This window comes from Brachyhypopomus gauderio, chromosome 5 (assembly GCF_052324685.1).
Source record: "Brachyhypopomus gauderio isolate BG-103 chromosome 5, BGAUD_0.2, whole genome shotgun sequence".
NCBI lineage: Eukaryota > Metazoa > Chordata > Actinopteri > Gymnotiformes > Hypopomidae > Brachyhypopomus > Brachyhypopomus gauderio.
In genome coordinates this window covers 5,098,776-5,118,518 of record NC_135215.1, presented here as the reverse complement: position 1 = coordinate 5,118,518, position 19,743 = coordinate 5,098,776, and the positions used below count along the sequence as shown (strand labels likewise).

Sequence of the window (19,743 nt, the reverse complement as noted above, 5' to 3'; positions counted from 1 at the left end):
CTCAGGTGGGCGGAGCCCGCGATCCGTCTCACCTGAGGGTCGTTTGTTCGTCTATATATGTCTTGTCTTTGTACCAGTTGACCGCTGGTTATTATATCCTTAATTCGGATCAGTTCACGGGTTTTGGTTTGCGCACTTTTCATATTAAACCATCCTATTTCCCTGAGACTTGGCGTGATCGCTTCCATTTATTTTCGCTCACCCTACCCGTCACAGAATAACCAGCCACTTTCGGAAGCCGCCAGTCTCCTTTTCTTTCTCCTTCGTTCGTGGTCATGTCTCGTGGTCATGTCTCGTGGTAAGTGTCTGCCGTGCTTTTGTGTTGTGTGTGTGTGTGTGTGTGTGTGTGTAGCACGGAGAGGACCAGGGCAGTCTGCCCTGAGACAGCTCTTCACGTCCGTTGTTTGTTTGTTGGAAGAGTTTCGCCGTGCGTTTGTTTTGTGTGTGGCATGGCGAGGACCAGGGCGTCTTCCCTGTAATACTCTTCATGTTGTGTGGGTAAAGTGTGCATGTGAACGGGCGTGTGGATCAGTGTGCGTGCTCCTGGTGTTATATGTTTAGTGTTTCGTGTGTGACGCGGGTGCCGCTCGTCACTGTCGCCTCGCTCGCCTGTCGTCTTGTGTTTTGTGTGGGGGAGCGACTGCGAACCTGAGCGGCACGTCACAAAATTACCGAGCGCGCATGTGTGGGTCCCGTTCGTTCATTGTTTGTACACCGTTTTTTGTTTGTCAAGTCTTTGCCTGTGTGTGTTCTCGCGTGTCTGTGAAATGTTGTATGTAATTCCACACATGCTCCTCCCCCTTGAGTGTGTGTTGGGGGTGGACCAGTGATGGTCTCGTGCCACGGGGAGTGGCACGGAGGGCGTCGCTCCTGAGGGAGGCCCTGACCAGGAACGTGGGGGGTTCTCCTGAGCCGGTGGAAGTCCCCTGCTGAGACGGAGACCCCTCCCCCATTGTAGGGGGGATCAGGGAAGTGCACGTTTTTGTGTTGGTGTGTGTGGGTGTGTGTGCATTTGTGTTTTATGTGCAGGTGCTTCTCCCTGGCGGTGGATCATGGCGTTCCTGGACCTTGTGGGGGTCTCCAGCTGGCAGGAGCCCCCTTATGTTGTGGGGTGACCGGAGCCCGGTCGTGAAGAGCCCCTCCCTAGAGGGCTGGGGCCCCCGGATGTTTGGGGACCATGGGGCTCCGGTCTGAAGAGCTCCTGCACAGAAAACAAACACACACACCCACACCCACCAAGTGCAGCATGATTTGATATGCACAGCCAAAACTTGCAATGGCATAGACATCCTACAGGCTTGACAGGTAGCCTTTGGCATCTTCTGGAATTCCTGTGCTTCCACAGGAAGAGGCAATGTGTGTAGTTCCTCCTGGAGAGGAACTATGTACATTGTGTTCTTACCCCCTCCACTCACAGATCTCAAATACTGAGTATTATAACCCTCAGCTTCTGGGGGGACTACTATAAGTTTCCGTTGTCCTGATCCACCTATGAGGGGCAACATCATTAAAAGAATGAAATTTAAAATGTTATAAAAAGCATCTGACCTCCTAAATTGTTTTACAGTCTACATTACCAAGGGCCTTGTGCAGAAGCCACCTGTCACGTAGGGCTACGCCCCCTCTCCTAGCTGTCACTCCGGTTTCCCTGTTCCCTTATGTCTGTGTTGTTCCCTGCTCCTGGATCCCGCCCTGCTCGTCTGTCTCCATGGTTTCCCATTGTCTTCCACGCCCTTGTCATCAGTGTTGTCACCTGGTCCTAGTTTAGTTCAATGTATATTAGTCCCTGTGTCTCCCATGTCTGGATCGGTTGTTTTGTTCATTCAGTTGTTTGTTCATTCCTGTTTGCTGTTTTGATGCCGTTCGTGAGTTTGCTCTTTGTGTTTTCCGTATTCCGTGTTTATCTGCCTTTTCTGTGTTTTCACCGTCGTGCTTAGTTTCCCTGTCCAAGTATGCCTGTGTATATTTCCTGTATGGACTGCCCTCCTGATATGACCTGTGCCTGTTATCACGCCTGTTATGGAATTTCATTTAATAAATCTCGCTCTCCTCAGCGTTTGTGTCCGCCTCCCTTCTCTGCATCGCGCAGATCTGCATCGCGCACCCCACCCACCAGATAACTTGGAAAGTTTTGGGTAATGGTCAGTCAAAAGTCCTGTGACCTGTATGAAAGACAAAACCTGTATGAGAAAACTAAATTTGTGTGGGAATCATAATCTGTGGTCTAAACATTTAGAATTATTTACAGTATGAAATTGCAGCACTTAGTGCTTAGACACTGTATTCAATGAAAAAGCTCTGTAATTGTTGTATTTAGGGGTGACCTGCAATAGTCGCTGATTCGACTATAGTCGACTATACCCCCTAGTCGACTATGAACGTCATAGTCGAATGTACCATTCTAACTGCATGGGGGTGCCCAAGGATGCAGCTAAGCATTAGTTGTTACATGAAATGTCTTTGTTTTCGTTATATATAGCCTTTTGTCAAATTAAATCGTCCTAATTTCTGTTAATAAATATTTTAAAATTATGTTTGCGCATTAACAGTAGGCATCTTCCTTACTGCACATTAATAAATCACACCCTGCTGTTGCACAATCCAAACGAGCGGAGCTGAACACGCTACAGAATATGCGCAGCATCTGCCAAAATTATAATGGCTACTAAAAAACTTCAAAAGTATTTTGAAAAACATAAAGATTAATCAAACAAAGTAAAGTGCAAGTTATGTCATCAACGTTTTTCATTTCGCACTACAACAACCAACATTGCATACCATTTTTCGTAAGGCGAAAAAAAACGTTTGTCGTTTCAGTCGTGTCGTCTCAGCAAGTAGGTCTGTAAACATTTTTTGTTGTTGTTTGCTTTTAAACCCCGTTACTTGAACCTTTCCTTGTATGTTTTTGCTGTTGTGTGGCAATTTTTTATATTTTCAGGCAGGCATATTTTATTTAAAATATTTTTGACATTTTGCACAGTGTAACGTTCTGCGTAGCACAGAGCAGGGAGGCGGACACAAACGCTGAGGAGAGATTTATTAAATGGAATTCCATAGGCAGAGTCGTAGTAGCAGGCAGGGGTCATAACGGGTGGGCAATCAGAACAAGAAATGTAGACAGGCATAACGATGCAAGGAATAAACAAGGCACCAAGACGACGAACGAATAATCAAAACCAAACACTGGAAAACGCATACAAACTAGAACAACCTAGTACAGAGCACACAAAAGACAGAGCAGCAAACTTACGGTTCATGGACACTGAACAACCGATACAGACATGAGACACACAGGGACTAATATACACAGAACTTAACTGGGAACAGGTGATAACAATGACGACAGGGGCGTGGCAGACAATGGGAATTACCAAAACAAACGAGCAGGGCGGGATCAATGGGCGAGGAAAACAGACACGAGGGAACCCAGAGTGACAGCTAGGAGAGGGGGCGTAGCCATACGTGACACACAGTGCCTGTCTGACAGTTCGATATGCGCAATGCGCACTGACGGTTAACGTTCTCTAACGTTTAAAAAACAAATAAGTAAATAAATAAAAGCTGAATAAAGCCAACCTAACATGTTTATTCATTTATCTGAGTGTTTTAGGTATTTACGTTGAAGAGGAAAAAAGTCCTGAATGAGAACGGGATCCCGTTTAAGGTGCTCTAAAAAAATAATAATAATAATATTATATAATATAATATATAATATTATATAATAATAATAAACCCGATTCGACTATTAGTCGACCAAAGGGAAAAGCTGACTAATCAGTTTCGACTATGAAAATCCTTAGTTGAATACACCCCTAGTTGTATTCTCAAGATTGTCAAAAGATGAACCTTGTTACAGCCCTGTCATAAACACTAACATCACTTTATCAGAAATACTTACACTGAAGGTATACCTTATATGACGCTCGTAGGAAGGAGGCACGACGAGCGCCGCAAGGTGCAACACAAAACGTTTTAATTAATCACACACACTTCACACAACACGGTTAAGCTGGGTGCGGAGCGCAAGCACATTCACATCAAACTCACTCAGGCACGGAACTTTAGACAAAGACGAGCACAAGACACTGCGCGAATGCACATTAAATATGTGATTAACTCATACCCTCGTGATCTCGAGACAAGGCACAGGTGAGACTACGAACACGCTCACGGACAACCCACACCCACGGAAGTACATACATGGACATAACGACACGCAGACAACGTAGCCGCACGCCCACAGGGAAGGGTCCGGAGCTGTCACCGTAACACCTTAAAGTCAATCATTAAGACAGGAATGTTCTGTGGCCTTATACATTTAATGTAAGCCATCACTTTTCAACCTTTTCCTGGAGTAAACCCTGCCCTGCACATTTTAGTGTTTTCTTGGTTCCTCACTGCGAGTCATGAAGGGGTTGTTATTGAGTTAGGTGTGCTGGGGGTAGGGGAAACACCCTACAGAGGCTTTCCAAAACCAGTTTATTTTAAGTATATATTTTTGTAGCCAGGTGAATAATAAAGTTATTATTTCCATATGAAATGGTCATCGTTCTCTCCTTTGCCTCGTATGCTATTTTAAGTATCCAATAGGTGGCACTGTTGAGAGGTAGTATAGGCCAGTTTCTCGTGCATGTAAGAAATTGCACGTATGACGTCACCCAGCATGAGAGCCTAACTGAAACTGTAACGGACAGAGACGTTGATAAGTATCACCAACCGCCTCTCTGTAAAACGTGAAGTAGTGTGTCGGCGTAAGTGTTTCAACAAAGTTTTATTAAATGTTTATGTGGTAACAATGTAAAAATGAGTTTTATTGATATAGATGTATCTTTGTTTGATTTAGAGGGGAGATAAGACTGTCCACTGGAGTGTGTCCTTCCGTTAAAGAGGTTGTCTGTAATTTTTTGAATGAACAGTCCACTACTGTTGTCTTTCTTTTTTTGTCCCGAGGTGCTTGTTAATTTTAGTTGTTAATTTAAATATTCAAATCAAACAAAGTTAATGCTGTTTCCTTTTGGGGATCAGTCAGGAAATAAAAGCCCCACATTAATCTTAGAGCTGTCTGGTTTGTGTGATTCCCTCCTTCTACACCTGGCCACATTGTAAATATTAGCATTGTGAAAATGTAAATATTGTAAATATTAGTGAGCTTCACTGCAGTGTTCTCCGAAACGATAGGTGGCGATAGGTTACCATGGTTACCATGGTTCATCGGACCGACACATTGTCTTGGGACCCTTAAAAAACTACCTTAAACTGTACAGACTGGGATAAAACTTAAGGAAACAATAAACAAGAATATAATGTAACGGTCTACTTATCTATTAATATCTTTTGAACAGTCCCACAATGTTTTTGAATGATTCAAACGTGAAGTTAAATTTCAAGCAGGCTCAAAAAGAAACAGAAGCGCGAAATGCGAATTCTTTTAACGGGATGAGAGAAAGCGCTCATTCAATTACATCATATTACCAAAACTCTGGTAAGAACCTCCTACAAACCGATGAAAACAGCGATTTATTTACAGCGTGCTTGCGATCACTGATTTCACTTAGACAGTGCGACCGGAGAAAAATGGCCGCGGCTCAATCATTATCATGTAATCAGTTGTTTGTTCATTCCTGTTTGCTGTTTTGATGCCGTTCGTGAGTTTGCTCTTTGTGTTTTCCGTATTCCGTGTTTATCTGCCTTTTCTGTGTTTTCACCGTCGTGCTTAGTTTCCCTGTCCAAGTATGCCTGTGTATATTTCCTGTATGGACTGCCCTCCTGATATGACCTGTGCCTGTTATCACGCCTGTTATGGAATTTCATTTAATAAATCTCGCTCTCCTCAGCGTTTGTGTCCGCCTCCCTTCTCTGCATCGCGCAGATCTGCATCGCGCACCCCACCCACCAGATAACTTGGAAAGTTTTGGGTAATGGTCAGTCAAAAGTCCTGTGACCTGTATGAAAGACAAAACCTGTATGAGAAAACTAAATTTGTGTGGGAATCATAATCTGTGGTCTAAACATTTAGAATTATTTACAGTATGAAATTGCAGCACTTAGTGCTTAGACACTGTATTCAATGAAAAAGCTCTGTAATTGTTGTATTTAGGGGTGACCTGCAATAGTCGCTGATTCGACTATAGTCGACTATACCCCCTAGTCGACTATGAACGTCATAGTCGAATGTACCATTCTAACTGCATGGGGGTGCCCAAGGATGCAGCTAAGCATTAGTTGTTACATGAAATGTCTTTGTTTTCGTTATATATAGCCTTTTGTCAAATTAAATCGTCCTAATTTCTGTTAATAAATATTTTAAAATTATGTTTGCGCATTAACAGTAGGCATCTTCCTTACTGCACATTAATAAATCACACCCTGCTGTTGCACAATCCAAACGAGCGGAGCTGAACACGCTACAGAATATGCGCAGCATCTGCCAAAATTATAATGGCTACTAAAAAACTTCAAAAGTATTTTGAAAAACATAAAGATTAATCAAACAAAGTAAAGTGCAAGTTATGTCATCAACGTTTTTCATTTCGCACTACAACAACCAACATTGCATACCATTTTTCGTAAGGCGAAAAAAAACGTTTGTCGTTTCAGTCGTGTCGTCTCAGCAAGTAGGTCTGTAAACATTTTTTGTTGTTGTTTGCTTTTAAACCCCGTTACTTGAACCTTTCCTTGTATGTTTTTGCTGTTGTGTGGCAATTTTTTATATTTTCAGGCAGGCATATTTTATTTAAAATATTTTTGACATTTTGCACAGTGTAACGTTCTGCGTAGCACAGAGCAGGGAGGCGGACACAAACGCTGAGGAGAGATTTATTAAATGGAATTCCATAGGCAGAGTCGTAGTAGCAGGCAGGGGTCATAACGGGTGGGCAATCAGAACAAGAAATGTAGACAGGCATAACGATGCAAGGAATAAACAAGGCACCAAGACGACGAACGAATAATCAAAACCAAACACTGGAAAACGCATACAAACTAGAACAACCTAGTACAGAGCACACAAAAGACAGAGCAGCAAACTTACGGTTCATGGACACTGAACAACCGATACAGACATGAGACACACAGGGACTAATATACACAGAACTTAACTGGGAACAGGTGATAACAATGACGACAGGGGCGTGGCAGACAATGGGAATTACCAAAACAAACGAGCAGGGCGGGATCAATGGGCGAGGAAAACAGACACGAGGGAACCCAGAGTGACAGCTAGGAGAGGGGGCGTAGCCATACGTGACACACAGTGCCTGTCTGACAGTTCGATATGCGCAATGCGCACTGACGGTTAACGTTCTCTAACGTTTAAAAAACAAATAAGTAAATAAATAAAAGCTGAATAAAGCCAACCTAACATGTTTATTCATTTATCTGAGTGTTTTAGGTATTTACGTTGAAGAGGAAAAAAGTCCTGAATGAGAACGGGATCCCGTTTAAGGTGCTCTAAAAAAATAATAATAATAATATTATATAATATAATATATAATATTATATAATAATAATAAACCCGATTCGACTATTAGTCGACCAAAGGGAAAAGCTGACTAATCAGTTTCGACTATGAAAATCCTTAGTTGAATACACCCCTAGTTGTATTCTCAAGATTGTCAAAAGATGAACCTTGTTACAGCCCTGTCATAAACACTAACATCACTTTATCAGAAATACTTACACTGAAGGTATACCTTATATGACGCTCGTAGGAAGGAGGCACGACGAGCGCCGCAAGGTGCAACACAAAACGTTTTAATTAATCACACACACTTCACACAACACGGTTAAGCTGGGTGCGGAGCGCAAGCACATTCACATCAAACTCACTCAGGCACGGAACTTTAGACAAAGACGAGCACAAGACACTGCGCGAATGCACATTAAATATGTGATTAACTCATACCCTCGTGATCTCGAGACAAGGCACAGGTGAGACTACGAACACGCTCACGGACAACCCACACCCACGGAAGTACATACATGGACATAACGACACGCAGACAACGTAGCCGCACGCCCACAGGGAAGGGTCCGGAGCTGTCACCGTAACACCTTAAAGTCAATCATTAAGACAGGAATGTTCTGTGGCCTTATACATTTAATGTAAGCCATCACTTTTCAACCTTTTCCTGGAGTAAACCCTGCCCTGCACATTTTAGTGTTTTCTTGGTTCCTCACTGCGAGTCATGAAGGGGTTGTTATTGAGTTAGGTGTGCTGGGGGTAGGGGAAACACCCTACAGAGGCTTTCCAAAACCAGTTTATTTTAAGTATATATTTTTGTAGCCAGGTGAATAATAAAGTTATTATTTCCATATGAAATGGTCATCGTTCTCTCCTTTGCCTCGTATGCTATTTTAAGTATCCAATAGGTGGCACTGTTGAGAGGTAGTATAGGCCAGTTTCTCGTGCATGTAAGAAATTGCACGTATGACGTCACCCAGCATGAGAGCCTAACTGAAACTGTAACGGACAGAGACGTTGATAAGTATCACCAACCGCCTCTCTGTAAAACGTGAAGTAGTGTGTCGGCGTAAGTGTTTCAACAAAGTTTTATTAAATGTTTATGTGGTAACAATGTAAAAATGAGTTTTATTGATATAGATGTATCTTTGTTTGATTTAGAGGGGAGATAAGACTGTCCACTGGAGTGTGTCCTTCCGTTAAAGAGGTTGTCTGTAATTTTTTGAATGAACAGTCCACTACTGTTGTCTTTCTTTTTTTGTCCCGAGGTGCTTGTTAATTTTAGTTGTTAATTTAAATATTCAAATCAAACAAAGTTAATGCTGTTTCCTTTTGGGGATCAGTCAGGAAATAAAAGCCCCACATTAATCTTAGAGCTGTCTGGTTTGTGTGATTCCCTCCTTCTACACCTGGCCACATTGTAAATATTAGCATTGTGAAAATGTAAATATTGTAAATATTAGTGAGCTTCACTGCAGTGTTCTCCGAAACGATAGGTGGCGATAGGTTACCATGGTTACCATGGTTCATCGGACCGACACATTGTCTTGGGACCCTTAAAAAACTACCTTAAACTGTACAGACTGGGATAAAACTTAAGGAAACAATAAACAAGAATATAATGTAACGGTCTACTTATCTATTAATATCTTTTGAACAGTCCCACAATGTTTTTGAATGATTCAAACGTGAAGTTAAATTTCAAGCAGGCTCAAAAAGAAACAGAAGCGCGAAATGCGAATTCTTTTAACGGGATGAGAGAAAGCGCTCATTCAATTACATCATATTACCAAAACTCTGGTAAGAACCTCCTACAAACCGATGAAAACAGCGATTTATTTACAGCGTGCTTGCGATCACTGATTTCACTTAGACAGTGCGACCGGAGAAAAATGGCCGCGGCTCAATCATTATCATGCGGGGATATCCAAGTCCCTACAGCAGTGGTTCCTAAACTTTTTCTGCCGTGCCCCCCTTTAGTAGATAAGAATATTTTTGTGCCCTCCCTACACACACACCCCCATATTGACACGTGCACATGTTTTAAGCCTGGTTTATACTTGACGCGTCGCGAGGGTCCGGGGAGCGAAAATGACGTAATTGCGGTGGCTCCGCATGTGTGTGCGCGTATCTAATAAAACTATTTTAAATGTGATTAAATAATGTTGATGAAAAAGTCACTGCATACTGGTGAAACGACTTGCTGACTGTTGCTAGCTGACAGAAAATACAAAGCTTCATTTTGCGTTCATACAAAGCATTATTTCTAAGTGAAAAGTGTGACTGTAACATAATGATATAACATATTACAAAATAAGTAAATAAAAAATATATTTAAGCAATTAATAGCAGTACCTGAGTTCGTTGACTCTGTTGATCCATGGTGAAGCCAGCTACAAATGTGTACATCGCGCCTTTCCCAACCAATGAGAATGTAGAGGAGCAGCAGGAACAATGTCATTGGTCAAAATCCGTTACTGCTTTCTGATCGGCTGTTTTCAGTGAATTCCGAGCGCGAGATTCGCGAGCACGCGGGAAGGGTTTGAGTGTACACGCACGCTCCAGTAAACCACAAGAGTAGAGCGCGAGCGGTTCTGTGGTGGAGCAAAGCGAATCTGAGCAAGAGCTGAGTAAATATGAGAGAGCACATTTATATTTTGCGCGAGAACAAAGAAAATCCGTGAGTGCTGCGTGAATCAGGCTTTCGCACTTAAAAAATGTGCTCTCGACTTTTGGCAGTGAAATAATGTCATACTCCCGTGTTTTCTTTACAGTCGAGTTTATACTCATTTATTCGTTGATTTATTACCCGTTTCATTACGGAGGTTTGTTATCGTCTGTACTGATATTAAGTAAAAAGTAAGTAAAATTTATTTATATAGCACTTATCTTAGACAACAGTCACAAAGTGCTTTACACAAAACAGCTCATAAAACAATAAAACAAGCAGCAAGGCAATAAAATGAAATACAATTATGGTAAATTACCAAAAGCCAATTTAAAAAGGTAGGTCTTTAATTGCCTTTTAAATGACTCAACCTACTCAGCATCTCTTAGGAACTTTGGCAAAGAGTTGGTGCAGTAATTACAAATGCTCGGTCCCCACGAGTTTTTAAGCGGGAGCGAGGAACCGACAACAAACCTAAGTTGATTGACCTAAGACAACGTGTGGCTACATGAGGCTTAAGTAACTCGGTTAGATACAGTTGAGCCTGGTCATGCAGCGCTCTGTAAGTAAGAGTGAGAATTTTAAAATGTATATTAATGTCTGTAATTAAATTCTCTGGGTGATTTTTCGTTATTTTTTATATGGGATCAGATGGGAAACGTTCTAACGGAGGGTCTTGAGATAGATCCATTCACAGAGCAAAGAATACATGTTATTGGCAAACTTAACTAAAGGGCACGACGAGGCAAAACTTACAACTAGGCAGAGACAGAGTACCAGAGTAGGCAAACACAGACACACAGCAAAAGCACCAGTGACAAACAAGACTCAGAATCTGATTGACAGGCAAGTAAATATACTGAAGGCTCAGGTAAGTACCGAAGGCCAGAGAGACAAGTATGGCTGGATAATGCTTTACTAAAGCTTGGCAATACTTCACATTCAATATGAATCTTTGAGGTTGAAATAGACATGCAAATCAAAACACATGAGATTCAGGCGTTAAAAAAGCAGAATCAAAACCCATTCGTAATTATGCAATAATACTTTATTCATTACAAAGTATTCGCTGACATGGAGGCAAATCAAGGCATCTACGGATTCATCCTTTAACGCTGGTGATTTTGGGGTAGGCCTATACAAAAAATGTATGCAATACAAAACCAGGACAGAATAATCTATATCCTGACTAATTGTGTATAAGAAAGCTTTGTCTTAATGGTTAGGGTGACCAGACGTCTTCATTTACTTGGAAATGTCCTCTTTTTGAGACTTTAAAAAATGTCTGGGTGGAGTTTTGTTTTACTAGAGCTTACATAGCATTTTGAAGCATTTAGTTCACAAGTAGTCACGCCCTCCCCTACTCTGCTCGTCTGAGGTTTCCTCTTTATCACCTTCTCAGATCTGGTCACCCTAAGCATGGTGTTAATAAAACAAAGGTCATGAGTTAAATTTCCAGAGAGCACATGTACTGTCAAACTGATGTATGTGTAGTCTGTGCTTGATAAGAGTGTCTGCAATAAATGCAAGAAAAGGCTGTATCACGTGATGAATTCACTTAGACCTGCAACCACGCTCAACTTTATGTACTTAATGTATGCATAAAAAAGGATTAAAATGTATTGCTATGATGTTTCAATGCTTACAAATAATAATTAAAAAATGGTTTCTGGCAAAAGGGTACAGCAGGACATTACACATATTTGATAGAATCTAATCACTATTTGAGTTTCAAGAGAGCAAACAGAATTTCTTGAGCAAAAGCACTTTCCATCATGAGGTCTCCTCAATCTGAAGAATTTCTTTTATGTCTTACAGGTTATTATCATGGTCTGTAAGTGAAAGAACAAGAGTAAATACACCAATTTTGATTTGCAAATTGATCTCACTAAATATTGTTCTGGAAAAAAAAAATCATGTATGTTCGAACTGCAATATGCCTTGGAATGTAACAAAACACACATATAAACAGACGGTATATGTTGGTATGTATATGACGTTTTTAAAATGTACATTATTTATGGTTTTTATATTTGCTTCTGGCTGCCCCTCACAACTCGTTCAGACTGATCTGTTTTTACATTTGCATATACCTTCGCATGTATGTTTGTGCTCATTTGTGTGTTTGTCAGTGTTATTCATTCCAACTGTCTTTTGTCTCATCAGCATTATGTACAGTATTGTACATGTACATGTGTTCGGTTAACATCGATGTATTTATGTGTGTGTTTGTGTCGTGTTCCTTGTCAGTCATTGTCCTGACTTGCCCATCATTTTGTGTTGTGTTCCTTGTTTAAATAAAGTGAAAGTAAAAAAGGCACTATTCCCTTGGCATTCTGCCAATTACAATTGGTGAATCTGAGGATTCTTCAAAACACAGAAAACATGTCTAGAATGTTTCAAATAAGTTTGTTTTTTGCATAACACATACTGAGAAAACTCCTGTGACTTATGAGAGGGATAATTGGCTTTCTGGAACATAAGCACTGGGTCAAAATTGTGAAAATAATCAACCATCACAAAATATCATATTACATATTATGCAGCTGTAATCAAATTTCACTATATGTAAAGATGACCTTGATGGACATTTTATTCACTACCTTTCAGTAAATGGTGATTCTCACCTGGACCACCTCCTGATTCTTGTCCAGGGGAGATGACATCATCATAGTCTTCTGGGATGAGAGCCAAGGCAGCACATGTAGACAAGAATACAATTAATGTCAATGAGGATAATGTCTGACATTATCAGTGTGTTATTATTATACCATTAATGCCAATGAGGAACACATCTGACATTATTAATATGGTATTATACCATTAACATCAATGAGGAACATGTCTGACTATTAATGTGTTGTTACTTTTCCATTAACATCAATGAGGAACATGTCTGTCATTATTAATGTGTTACTACTATATCATTAATGTCAATGAGGAATACGTCTGAGTTTATTAATGTGTTATTATTATATCATTAATGTCAATTAGGAACACGTCTGACATTATTAATGTTGTTATTGTTCCTGTCTACAACCCCACTGTTTTGGTTTGGTTTGTGTCTTTGTTTCCTCTGTGTGCTTTTATTTTGAAATGAACTTAAACACAATAAGGACAAGGACTACAATAAGGACTGTCACTGATGTCTGATCATATTTATCTCTATAGAGACAGATGATGTGGTAGAGACCGACAATTATGCCATAACTCTTGAATCAAACTCACATGTTACATCAGGTTGATTTCATGGTTTCTCTTGCAATGATAAAAGATTTCTTAGCAGAAGAATCAACACATTAATAATGTCAGACATGTTCCTTATTGACATTAATGGTATAATAATAACATTAATAATGTCAGATGTGTTCCTCCAGATAAGATCATTTTTTGCATAAAATTCCTGTGACTTATGAGGGGGCTAATTGGCTTTCTGGAACATAAGCACTGGGTCAAGATTGTGAAAATAACCAACAATCACAAAATATCATATTACATATTATGCAGCTGTAATCAAATGTTTCACTATATGTTAAGATGACCTTGAAGGACATTTTATTCACTACTGTTAAGTAAATGGTAATTCTCACCTGGACCACCTCCTGAGTCTTGTCCAGGGGACATGACATCATCATAGTCCTCTGGGGTGAGAGCCAAGGCAGCACATGTAGACAAGAATACAATTAATGTCAATGAGGAACATGTCTGACATTATCAATGTGTTATTATTATACTATTTATGCCAATGAGGAACACATCTGACATTATTAATGTGTTATCATTATACCATTAACATCAATGAGGAACACATCTGACTATTAATATGTTATTACTATACCATTAATGTCAATGAGGAACACATCTGACATTATTAATGTGTTATCATTATACCATTAACATCAATGAGGAACACATCTGACTATTAATGTGTTATTACTATACCATTAATGTCAATGAGGAACACATCTGACATTATTAATGTTATTATTATACCATTAATGTCAATAAGGAACATGTCTGACATTATTAATGTGTTGATTCCTCTGCTAAGAAATCTTTTATCATTGCAAGAGAAACATGAAACCAACCTGATGTAACATGTGAGTTTGATTCAAGAGTTATGGCATCATCGTCTGTCTCTACCACATAATCTGTCTCTATAGAGATAAATATGATCAGACATCAGTGACAGTATTTATTATAGTCCTTGTCCTTATTGTGTTTAAGATCAACAGAGTAATGTTAAAATCAAAAGGTATAGTTTAACAAAAATAGTTGATGCACACAATGTAACAGGATGAAACTGCACAAATGTTGAAGTTGTACAATGGCTGAATATAATATATTTGGGCAGTAATGTGAGTCATGAAGTTATTGGCAGAACTACATTTTCCAGATGTGAGGTGGTTATATTCAAACATACGTGCTACACTATCAGGTGACTGTCCAGGTATGACATCATCATAACTCTCTAGTGTGTTTTCTGTCCTCGTGTCACCTAATATCACAATAAAAAACAGGTATTTAATACAGTAATTTTAGCCATCATCTCTTTAATTTAAGTGAAGTGATGAATTAAACATACTTGTTGGGCCATTGCTGCTGACAGCATCATCATAATTTTCAGTCTTTTCTTCATTGACAGATTTTGCTGTAATTGAAAGAAAAAGTTAATTGAATAAATTAATGAATAAATGTTGCATCGAAAGCCAATCCTATATGAGAATAATCTCCAAAACCCAATAGGTCCAAAAGGTACCATATGTGGCACGCACAGTACTCTGACCAAATAATTTTAAAAAGTTTAAAATTCATGATAATACAACACTGACTATGAACATCTGTCACGTATGGCCTCGCACCCCTCCCTTAGCTGTCACTCCGGATTCCCTCGTGTCTGTGTTCCTTGCCTGTTTATCCCGCCCTGCTCGTTTGTCTCCGTGATTCCCTATTGTCCACCAAGCCCCCGTGTCATTGCCATCACCTGTTCCTCGTTTAAAGTTCTGTGTATTTATAGTCCCTGAGTGTCCCTTGTCCTTCGTTGGTTGTTTTGCATGTTTGGTTGTTTTGTTCTCTCCTGGTTGATCATGGTATGTTCTAGTGTTGTTTGCTTATCGCCCGTTTGTTCCTGTTTTCTGTTATTCCCTGTCTGGTTTGTGTCTCCTGTGTTATCATGCCTGTCTATTCCTGTTTTTCGGACTGCCCTCCCGTGTTGAACCTGGACTGGTTATCTGACGATGATGATGGTATTCCCTTGAATAAATCTCACTTTTCTCAGCATTTGTGTCCGTCCCCTCGCTCCGCAGCGCGAGCTGCGTTACAACATCCAAGATTTATTAATTATTTTATAATATCTACAATTTCTAATATTTCTCTGTGGCATGAACCCCTTTACCTGAGAGAAGCTCGTCATTAACATCTTCATAACCAGAGTGCTGAACCTTTGAGTTGATACGTTCTGTCAGAGGTGAACAGAGTAATCATGAGTGAGTAATCATGTCTGAAATGTTAAATTATGAACGTCTATCTCATATGGATAATAATGAGCTGGGTAGCTGTAAAAAAATAGAATGTTTGTTGACTGCACTTTTACAGACACAACAGACAAGTACATTAATCCAGGGGCTTCACTAGAGACAATTTAATGTGCCCCAGTATCAATAAAATATTTCCATGCCCCACTAGAATTATGAGGGCAAAAGCCATAAAACATTGTTGACTAAAACCTTGCCACATGTACTACATTTCCCATAATGACCCACAATGCTTCAGAGTCAGTTGCTTTTAGCTTCTCTGAACACTATATGGAGCTAGCAGTTAAAAATGACCAGTGCTAGTATTTTCAGGCAAATCAGAAGACAAGGAAATTATAATATATATGTTTGCATAATAATATGTCATGTTTGCATAATTTACATAGGATGACCTGATGATACAAAAGCATCAGTCAAAAATTTTAAACATCCATGTCACTGCCTCCCGTCTGTCCGTCCATCCCTCCCTGCCTCCCTCCCTCCCTCCCGCACGCACGCATGCACGCACGCATGCACACACAATAGTTTACCCCCTACACCTGTTCCTTGTTCAGGTTCTTTTGCTTCAGTCTCTATGTAATCTCCCAGGTCCCTGCTGTGTGTGCTCTACATTCCAGCCTTCCTGAGCACTAGAGCCGTCGGCTGTTCCTGCCGGAGACGCCCTCCCTTCAGCTGTTACAGCAGCTCTGTGTGTTATTAATGTCGCTCTGTGCTACCGCTGTTATTCAGCACCTTCCTGCTGCATCGTCAGCTTGTTTTTTGAAGTCTAGTCAAACATGGAAAATAAAGATTCTCTAGCTGGTCTGTCTCACTCCCTCTGTGCTGCCCATGTCACAGCATGGAATTGTATGTCTCAAAGGAAATACTTCATAACAACACGTGTGACAATAATATTACAATGGAATGTATATGACAGAAAAAACGTGAGAAGACAGAAGTGATAGCACTCAGACACTGACCAGAGAACAGGAGTGAGAAGAGGAGAAGAACTGAGAGAAAGAGTGAAAGTAGATACAGAACAGGTAAGAAGTAGCGAGAGAGAGAGAGAGCAAGAGAGAGGGGAGACATTATTACACCCTGAATAGCAAACAAGACAAGTTGTCTTGTGCCTGATCGATGAGGTAGTGGCCCTGGAGAGGCAATAGAACACCAGCTTCCATACCACCTTAGCTGTTGAGCTTAGAGGGTCCCATCAACACAACAGGACATGTCACTACACTTACATCAGTAAAGGAGGACCCTGCTAGAGAAGAATGTTCCAGGCATGCATGGGGTTCTCTGTGCCCCAAACCTAGATTAGCATAATGCCCACTACTACCCCACCTGGGAGTTAAAGAAATATTTTAATCCCTTTATAAGCCTTTTGTGTTTCTGACTAATTGCTGGTCATTGTCATTATGTTTCCTCTTCTGTTCCACTTATGTTTTATGTTATTTGTTTGTTTCATTAAAATCTTCATCTGGTGTTTTGTGTTTGTTTCTTTGTTTCTACTTATGTGACAAAAGGCTTTATTCAGTTTTACAAACACACACACACACACACACACACACACACACACACTATCTTTCTCTCACTCTCATTTGGTCTCTGTGGCATACATAACACACTAAGGGCGTACTCACACTAGGCACGGTTTGCTCGTTTCGTGCTGGGGCCCGGTTATCCCCCCTCTCCACTCCCCCTCTGGCCTAATGTCACAGGCTCAAGAGGCAGAGAATTCTGTCTCAAGCGTCCGCACACGGCGAGCAACTAGCTGAGCAAACGGGCACGTGTGACCGTTTGCTCAGCTAGTTGCTCGCTGTGTGCGGGGGGGCTTCACACTGCCTTTACCAAGCCGCGCCCGAGCACGCTTATATCATCAACACGACTTTATTTGGAAAAAAAAGCATAACACATTTTTATTGTATTTTTGGAGTTGTTTTGGGCGTGCAGATACACGGTGCAAGCACAGATTTATCAATCATTTAACACAACGATTGTTAACGATTGATTGTTGTTTTTTAACACAAAAATCTCTGCGATCTTGTGTGTTGAATCCAGTTGTTGCTGTATACTTTTGTTCGCCCAAACTTCCAGTAAACACTGAACTTCTGCCACACACCACAACAATCCCTTTGCCGCCATGTTGTCACGTGAGTGTCGCATCACTGACGTCATGTTTGAGTTCCGGGAAAATGAACCAATCACAGGAGGCACCAAGCGGGCCCGGGCACAGATAGCGCTCACACTAGAAGCGAACCGTGCCCGAGTCCACGCGAATCGTGCCCTGGCCGACCTCTTCAAGTGGGCCCGGGCACGGTTAACTGGGCCGGGCCCGGGCACGGTTCAGGGCGATCACACTAGTCAAACGAACCGTGCTTCGGCAGGGAACCGGGCCCAGATCACAGACCCTTGTGTGAGTACGCCCTAAGATTGCATGCACATTAGCAGCACACTTCCCTAACACTTACCCCTTTGACCTGAGATAGGAGTTCTTTTAGTGAGGACTCTGTTGTCGATTTCCTCATAGATTACCTCAGGAGTCTTCTGTCTCCTCTTAGAGAGCACTGTAGGTGAAGACACACAGAGACATGGTTCCAGAAGACTGCTGAGACTGAAGATTTAATGATGTAAAATGTCTGAAACTGTAGATGGTGTGTGTCCTACTTTTCCTGAGCACTCTGTTCTGGTAAACCAGCCCAACAACAAGCACTAAGGCCAGGAAGAGCAGCACTCCCAGTACCAGCTGGACTGGGGGGGCAGCTACGGCTACTGGTGGAGATGGTGTTAGACTGGATATTGTCATCTCTGACTTTTCAACTGGACAGAGATTTTTAGAAAATAAACTTTATATCTCATGACAGTTTCATTTGAAAAAATGAGTTACAAGAATGAAAAGAGGACCTGCGATGATGGTTACTTTGCTTGTAATACCAGAGAGCGCATACATGTCTAGAAAGAGAAAACCAATCAGGGTAACATAACCATTGTTATCAATTTTATTATTATTGTTGTTGTTGTTTTTGATACTGTTCCTGTAATTAATGATGATGTTGATACTCATAATGATAAAGATTTTATTGCAATATTCAGTATGTTTCAGCTGGTCTCTGTGAGTTTGATTCTACTGATAAACCAAGGATGACATCCTTGAATAATTAATAAATGATCTACTTCTATAACTAATAAAATAATAATTAATAATGAATCTTCTTCTATTAATAAATTAATAAGGGGGTCTATTCAGCGCTGTACATCAGGTAGGAGGGCAGAACTGAATTACTAGGTTCTTCTAATTTCAAGTGTTTTCTCATTTCTTTGCACCTCTACCTCATGACTTAGCTCCTCCCTCTAGGTAGATGAAAAAAGTGCAAGGATGAGATGTGAGAATAGAGGATAAGATATAAAACCTCTGACCAATCATAATCCTTTCCTACTGAAGTATCAGCTCAAAGCAACATCACTTATTGATGTGCTGCACAGGTGTTTCCCTCGCCACTGAGTTCAACATCCAGAGATGCATAACTAGGTATAATTAAGCTACAAACTAAATGAACATCAATGAAAACACTGCATGCACAATTTTTATTGTTAGCTACTGAATGTCAAATCAGCTGTTAACCGAATCCATAAACTTGTCTGCAGGCTCCTCTGACCTGCACAGGTGACTCCAGCGTCCTCTTTGTGGGAGCAGTCGGTGTGGTTCTTCAGTGAATAACTGCAGTCCCACAGGTGAATCTCATCCCCTCTACACTTCACTCTGTTCAGCCACATCACCCCTTCACCAGCACCAGAGGCAGCACCCCCATCAGCCCTCAGTGCCTTCCCACAGCCCAGCTGTCTGCAGACCACCTCAGCATCCCTGATGTCCCACTGATCACCACAGACGGAGCCCCACACAGTGTTATGGTAAACCTCCAGACTCCCAGAGCAGCTTCCCTCTGCTCCCCTCAGCCTGAGAGGCAGGTGATCTACATCACAGACATGTGACACGAGGGAGAAACAACACAAGTGCAATGTGTGACAGTAACACAGCTATCAGGGTTCAAGAGATACCACATTTCTTATTAACCATGATTGCATAATGTATGGATGTGGAC

The 19,743-nt window shown here is 41.0% G+C and overlaps 1 protein-coding gene across 1 annotated transcript in view; it reads right to left on the bottom strand.

Moving 5' to 3' along the window:
• Window positions 1-11,215: 11,215 nt before the first annotated feature.
• LOC143513744 (scavenger receptor cysteine-rich type 1 protein M130-like) overlaps window positions 11,216-19,743 on the bottom strand; it is a 25,988-nt gene continuing 17,460 nt past the window's right edge. Inside the window, exons 16-26 of the mRNA XM_077004480.1 lie at window positions 19,300-19,614; window positions 18,548-18,595; window positions 18,311-18,463; window positions 18,115-18,210; window positions 15,526-15,588; window positions 14,716-14,781; window positions 14,554-14,628; window positions 14,219-14,287; window positions 13,721-13,771; window positions 12,758-12,808; window positions 11,216-11,962 (exon numbers count right to left, since the gene is read on the bottom strand). Of these exons, the coding sequence (XP_076860595.1) occupies window positions 11,943-11,962; window positions 12,758-12,808; window positions 13,721-13,771; window positions 14,219-14,287; window positions 14,554-14,628; window positions 14,716-14,781; window positions 15,526-15,588; window positions 18,115-18,210; window positions 18,311-18,463; window positions 18,548-18,595; window positions 19,300-19,614 (1,007 nt within the window). The 3' untranslated portion in view covers window positions 11,216-11,942. The remainder of the gene's footprint in view (window positions 11,963-12,757; window positions 12,809-13,720; window positions 13,772-14,218; window positions 14,288-14,553; window positions 14,629-14,715; window positions 14,782-15,525; window positions 15,589-18,114; window positions 18,211-18,310; window positions 18,464-18,547; window positions 18,596-19,299; window positions 19,615-19,743) is intronic.